Consider the following 6,902-nt stretch of genomic DNA (forward strand, 5'->3'; position numbering starts at 1 on the left):
ATTTATACTGTAGTATTGCTTCAAAGCATCGAAAGCCAGGGCGACGTGACGCGTCGGTCCTGTACCACGTGACCAAGCCGCCGTTCTGACTTCCGGAAACATGACAAACGCACGGAGAAAGAGAGAGAGGACGTTTTTCCTCAGAGAGCGAGAGAAAGAGGGAGGTGAAGAAGAAGAGAGCGAGAGAAAGACGGAGGTGAAGAAGAAGAAAAGAGCTTCGAGCTCCGCCTGCAACGGCAAGAACATCCGGGTTACAACCGGTGATTAAGTTTGAAGTGAATTCATGCAGCGAGGGTTTATCTTTTGCTTAAACGTTACAATAACAATAAAACAACAACAACAGATAATTGGGTAATACCTGTAGGTGGGTCAGCTTATTGTTTTCTACCAGCTCAGCGACAGATCAGGGTTTGTTTGTTCTTTTGTTTGATTGTTTTAAGTTACAATAAATAGCAGTAAACCCAGACTCCCGCATGGACCCTGCATTCTTTTAGCTGCTACATAACTACGGTGCATCAGCGGCTTTTTGATTTTGATTTATATTTATTTTCATTTCATTTACGGGACAAATGGCCATTACACCAGTGTTTAAGCTTTCTATTTAAATAACTATGCACACTCTTTGGAGAGAAAGACTTTCACTACACTTGAAGCGGGAGCGCTGACGCTACCAGACGCCATTGTTTGACTTCTGACTTCACCTCCGCAAATTGCGTAACTGTAACGCATTTGCAGACCCAAGCACGTCAGGGGAGTCTCAAAAAGCTGTGCGATCCACAAATAAATAGACACACAAATACATACAAATGCAGAAATATATTTGTGATTTTCTTTTACATTTATATAAATCTTTGGAATACAATGGAACTACACTGCAAAATCATTGGTTTATTTTGGATTGTAAAATTATCATGTTAAAGTACCATCATCATCATCATAAAAAAAGTGTTTGTAAGTCTCAAGGGAGGTTGGTTGGAGCCACGGAGCCTTTCTTCAGATTGAGAAAGTTTCTTTTCCTTTGTCTTTTGGGAGCGTCCGCGCTGCCACAGGACTCTGGAGGATGCCGGAACACAAACAGCCTCTGTCCGGCAGCGGGGACGCTGGAGGAGGGCGGCACGCTTCCCTCTGTGCTGCGTAACCTTTCATGCCCTGATGGGTTCACAGCCCTTTCTTTAGTGTCGCTTGGCTGTTGTGTGACTGCGTCTCCAGTGACGGCAGCTTCATGAACAGGCCGTGGAGCTTCAGAGAAACCGTCCTCCTTGTCCTTCTCTTCAGCCAGCAGCGGTGCAGCCTCTCTTGGAGGCGCGATACGGGATCTGGGGAGGAGCTTCTCCATCAAACTTTGCCTCTTTTCCCGGAGTCTGTGAGGTTTGGAGGACAGAGGAGCTGTTGTTATGGGACTGGAGTGTAAAAGACGTAATACACATCCAGGGTTCATACACATTCTGACCAATGGGTTTCCATGACTTTTCCATGGCTTTAAACCAAATGTCCATGACCAAACATTTTGTGAAATCTCGTCGTATAACGTAAAAGTCGGGTTAAAAGCCACTACTACCTTCGGTCAGTGTCCCCGTTAGCTCCCCGCTGTAGCCAGCTAGTGCTCCTGCTAGTGCTCCGCTAGTTCCTCGCTAACTCTCCGCTAGCTCCCCGACAACCACCGAAGGTAGCGGGACCAGCCCCGGCTCGACACCCGACTCGGGCAGAGGGGACGCGGGCAGTAGCAGCGGGGAGATAGCAGCAGCGCTAGCAGCAGCGCTAGCAGCAGCGCTAGCAGCAGCGCTAGCTTGCTACAGCGGGGACACTGACAGGAGGTAGGAGCGGCTTCTAACCCGAATTTTACGGTACATGAAAAAGTGAGTAAATGTAGTATTTAAACTAACAATGAGAATACAAAGCATACAGTAAACCTTAAATGACACAAATGAATGAGACAATAGTTTGATTAAAAGAATAAACATTTATATAGATGCCTGTATGTATGCCTGCTTATATTTTGAGCGTCTTTCTTTTAAAAGCATATTCATTATTTCAAACTCAGCGCAAATGAACGACATAAACACATGAATATAACACATTTACATGACTTTTACTAAACTTTATAGGGATTTTATTTTTTTCAAGGACTTTTCCAGGCCTGGAAATAACCATTTTAACATTCCATGACTTTTCCAGGTTGTCCATGACCGTAAGAACCATGAGATCAATAAAGGCCTATGATGCTGGTGATCACTGAACTTCATTATAGCACCACTTCAAGTCTTTATATCGCAGCTCGTTGCAGAAAACAGAAATGTGTTGAACTCACTTCTCTCTCTCCACAGTGCAGCGCGGCATATTTGGCATATTTTTAAGCAACACGTCTTCTCTCAGTTTGACAGGAAGCAGTCTGTTCAGCTCTCCGGCACACCTGGTCAAAAGGTCATCACAATATTATGAAGCTGGTTTCTGGGATATGATCTCTGCAAAAACAATGGCTGGCTTTGATTGAAACATGGTCAGGGATGCCTGGCTATCTGATGAAGACTTGTCTAATAAATACGGATAATTCCAACTGCAAAACGCAAAACTCACACAAGGTTTAGGATTAATATTTCAGATTGCCACAGAAAAATAGAAGTGCAGTTGCTTAAAAATGGGATTGAGCATCTTCCCGCCGTGAACAGAAAGTGAATCATGTGCATCGTCTTGCTTACGTGAACTTCTTATAGTTTAAAAAACAAGATCTTTCAACTGTTGAGTACAGTATTCATCAGAGCTGTTCCCCGTTTAGTTGAATTCACAGTGTGTGATTAAAAACTGCTGTAAACAAAGGGTGAAGTGAACTCTATCCCGCAAACAGAAAGCAGAAACAAGAGCCGACAGAGAAAAGAAAAACACACGTCTTGCATATTGTTCCAAACTGTGCCTTTTCATTTCCAGCTCCGTTCCTCATGCACGACACATTATTCATCAGTAATTCAGACTCCAGACATCAGTGCTCCATTGTATCAGAAAATTAAACGACGAGTATAATTGTTCATCCCTCCCATCGCGGCTCGAGGGAAACCTCCAGGGGAGTCGTGGTCAAACAGTATTTCAATTTCAGACAATGCTCCGAGATGTGTGTGCTTCATCCAGCTGTGTTTAAACGCTGACTTTATTACATCAGGGACTTCACTCAGAGAACTACTTTCTTCAGCCACTGAGAATCTTGAATCACTGAGACTCTGGCTGCATACTTTTGGCTAAAAGGTTTCCCCTGTATTCAATTTGTTCAATCAGTTTTTTCCCTTTTAAAAAACGCGGGGAAAGAAAAATAACATTGTAGTGCATGACAAAAGGTTTTGTTGGCTTCTGCACATTAGCTGGCAACCAAACTCAAAAAACTATGTCTGCAAGTTGGAAGAGCCAGACTGATTTAGTATGATGATGCTGCACAGGGCTTATTAAAGCCTCACAGACAAAGAAGAACAATGCAAATAAAGTTCTATGTCTGTGCAAAAAATAACAAGTATTTGGCAAAAAGAATAGCTTATTGTCGCTGCAATTAACCTGTTTTGCACTGAATATCTTTTCAAGATAATAACAATAACGTTCAACCTGTGCTAAACAAAACGAGTGCAGATGTGTGAGCAATCAAGTTGTATCAGTATCAGTGGCTGCAGTGAGCTGCTTTCCTCTACTCATCTTTTTTGCCGGCCGCTCTCAATTCATGCTCAATGTTGAGCTTAGATCTGTGTTCTGTGTTGAGAGCAGGAAAGTCGACCTCACGGAGATCGACTTTCGGCGAGTCGCCAAGAATCTTGTCCGTCGCACATGCTCAAGCGTAACCTGTTAACGGAGCAACGTAAACATTTCCACGAAAGTACAGGCATTTCTCCATGTATTTATTAATGATGTTTTATGACATCTTCTTGTACTATGTAAAGTTATCATGTTCATGGAGAAAGTGGTCGTCCTGAAACCACAAGGTTGCTGGTTCGATTCTTGTTCTGAACCTCCAGTGCTTCACAGAACACTGCTCCTTAATTACTAAGGATGGGTTAAATGCAGAGAATAATTTCCCCACTGTGGGATTAATAAAGGATTACAAAAGAATAAAAAAGATCCTTCATTTCCCCACAGTTTGAGAACCGCTGCCCGAATGTGACACACCACAGTGGACCGATCCTGAACCTGGTTCTTACCCGGATGGCTCGTGCTCTGCAGATGATGAGAGGAGCTGTTTGGGGCAGAGCGCGTCGGTGATGGAGAGGAGTTCGCTCTCCGGCAGCGTGGGCAGCAGGAGGCGCAGGGCCTCCAGGAGAACCTCAGCAGACACCTGACTCTGCTTCACCAGCCCAGACGCAAACTCCAGATCCTGAGACGGAGCGCAGGGCACAGATCCACCTTAAATACACATTTCCCATCGAAATCCTCCGGCATGCACACAACAGTGAGACGTCCCTGTGTTTCCCATGCCATTTATGGTACATTGTGTTGAATATAACTGTGGCAGTGGGGCGGGGTTTGCGCTCGGCTCAGAGGGAACAGAATGAGGGGGTGGTTCAGGGAACAGGTGTGAACATGAGGTGTAATTGGCCTCAGCTGGGGGCAATCTGTGTTTGTGTCTCTCCCCAATATAAACAGTAGTAGCGGCTGTGGAACGGGAGAGCGGGGAGCGGAGTGGACACGGCCGAGACAGTTGGAGCAGCCGGACGACAAGGCGCGTGCCCTCAGGGAGAGTGCACGTGGAAAGAAAAAGACATTAATAAGCAAGCCAAGTGTGTTGCCCTCTTTTGTGCCTGGTCAAGACGGGAGTAACAGGGTCGTGTTACAGTGGTGCCCAACGTGGGGCAGGCACAATGAATAGAGGGCAGCAACAAGAGGCGCCGACCCAGCCGATTGTGGCGCAGGGGCAGATGGTCGCGGGGATCGCGGCCATACAGCAGGAGCAGGCGTTGACGAATAGACGATTCCTGGAGTCTCTCCAAGAAACGGCCGAACGCCAGACCTTCGCCCTGGAGCAGATAGCCGCCCGGTCACTGGCAGCTCCGCTGGCGCCGGCCCCCTCTCCGGCCCCATCTACGCTAGCAGGGGTCACCATTCACAGAATGACGGAAGCGGACGACGCCCAGTCATTCCTCGACTCGTTCGAGGTGACAGCGGCGGCGAGTGGCTGGCCGTCTGTTGCCTCTGCTGGCTGGCGAGGCACAGACGGCGGCTCTGGGGCTGCCCCCGACAAGTTTACGCTGACGTGCGTAAAGCAGTCATCGACCGGTTGGGCCTGACTCCGGAGGACCACCGGCGGAGGTTTCGGGAGGCCAGGCTGGGGGCCGAGGATCGGCCCTTCGCGTTTGCCCAGCAGCTGAAGGACGCCGCCAGCAGCCAGGGGCAGCAGGAGGGGTGGAGGACGTGGTGTAGAAGGTGGTCCTGGAACAGTTTGTGGGCGGGCTGCCGGCCCGAACGTCTGCGTGGGTCCGCTGCCACCGCCCTGCGGCACTAGAGACCGCCATCACTTTAGCGGAGGACCACCTGGCTGTTTATCCCCCTGGGACGGGGGACAGCGGCCGCGCGCCTGCTTTGGCCCGGCCAACACCCGCCCCGCGGAGGAGGCTACCCCCGCAGGCCTTGGCGCCACCCTCACCAGCTCCGTGGCCAACACTCCCACCCCGGGTCCCCGGTCCACCGATCACGGCCAGCCCCGGTACCCTTCCCGACCTACAGAGGGGTCCTCAAACGCCAGGGCAGGAGTGTTGGAGGTGTGGGCAGCCCGGACACTTCCGGAGGGAGTGTCCATTGATGGAGGTGGGCCAGGTGATTCGGGTTGCCGGACCTCCAACACCCTCCCCCGGTCCGGGAGCGACGTACCGCGTTCCGGTAAGAATCCAAGGGGGTACACATCAGGCAATGGTGGATTCAGGCTGTACGCGGTCTATGATCCACCAGAGCCTGGTTCAACACCGGGAAATTGGTGGAGGCATTGTGGGTAAAGATTAGGTGTGTGCATGGGGATGTTCACGAGCATCCCATAGTGTCAGTCGAAATTAGACACCGGGGGAAAAAGCATAGTATAAAGGTTGCGGTTAGCTCCCGCCTTACACACCCTTTGATCTTGGGAACCGATTGGCCAGGGTTTAATAAACTAATGGGGCAGGCTGCGGGGGTGCGGTCACAGCAGACAGAGTCATGCGATATGTGCGCTGTGCTCAGCAGTGACGCGAGGTTGTCCGACACTGTAGAGGGGGAGGAGGAACCGGTGGAGACTCCACCGGCTCCCGAGTTCCACTCCATGGAAGATTTTCCACTCGAGCAGTCTCGTGATGATACTCTGAGGTCGGCCTTTGACCAAGTGATACGAGTTGATGGTCAGCTGCTGCGCCCTGACGCAGCGCAGTCATATCCGCACTTTTCATTGATTAGGGACAGGCTGTATAGAGTGAGTCGTGACACTCAGACCGGGCAGGAGAACACCCAGTTGCTGGTGCCGAAAAGCCGTCGGGAAATGATTTTCCAGGCGGCTCATTATAACCCGATGGCTGGGCACATGGGATATGAAAAAACACTGGACCGGATAATGACCCGATTTTATTGGCCGGGCATCTGGGCGGATGTGCCCCGTTGGTGCGCGTCCTGCCCGGAGTGTCAATTGGTAAATCAACCGGCCATTCCGAGGGCGCCTATGAGTCCTCTGCCATTAATGGAGGTGCCGTTCGAGCGAATAGCCATGAACCTCATCGGGCCATTTCACCGGAGCGCACGCGAATATCGCTTTGTGTTAGTCCTGGTGGATTACGCAACACAATATCCGGAGGCAGTGCCGTTGCGCAACATTTCTGCAAAGAGTGTCACGCAGGCTCTGTTTCAGTTCATCTCCCGAGTCGGAATCCCGAAAGAGATTCTGACTGACCAGGGCACCTCGTTCATGTCACGCACACTGA

General features: G+C 49.8%; 1 protein-coding gene across 1 annotated transcript; it reads right to left on the bottom strand.

The window, feature by feature from the left end:
* Nucleotides 1-905: 905 nt before the first annotated feature.
* Nucleotides 906-4,457, bottom strand: LOC306737128 (uncharacterized protein; the record flags this gene model as incomplete). Its single annotated transcript, XM_079218829.1, has 4 exons — nucleotides 906-1,361; nucleotides 2,309-2,410; nucleotides 4,170-4,342; nucleotides 4,425-4,457. The coding sequence occupies 4 exons, from the start codon at nucleotides 4,455-4,457 to the stop codon at nucleotides 959-961; spliced, it is 711 nt and encodes a 236-aa protein (XP_079074955.1). The 3' UTR covers nucleotides 906-958.
* Between the last annotated feature and the right edge of the window lie 2,445 nt (nucleotides 4,458-6,902).

Source organism: Taurulus bubalis (assembly GCF_910589615.1).
Source record: "Taurulus bubalis genome assembly, chromosome: 5".
Taxonomy (NCBI): Eukaryota; Metazoa; Chordata; class Actinopteri; order Perciformes; family Cottidae; genus Taurulus; species Taurulus bubalis.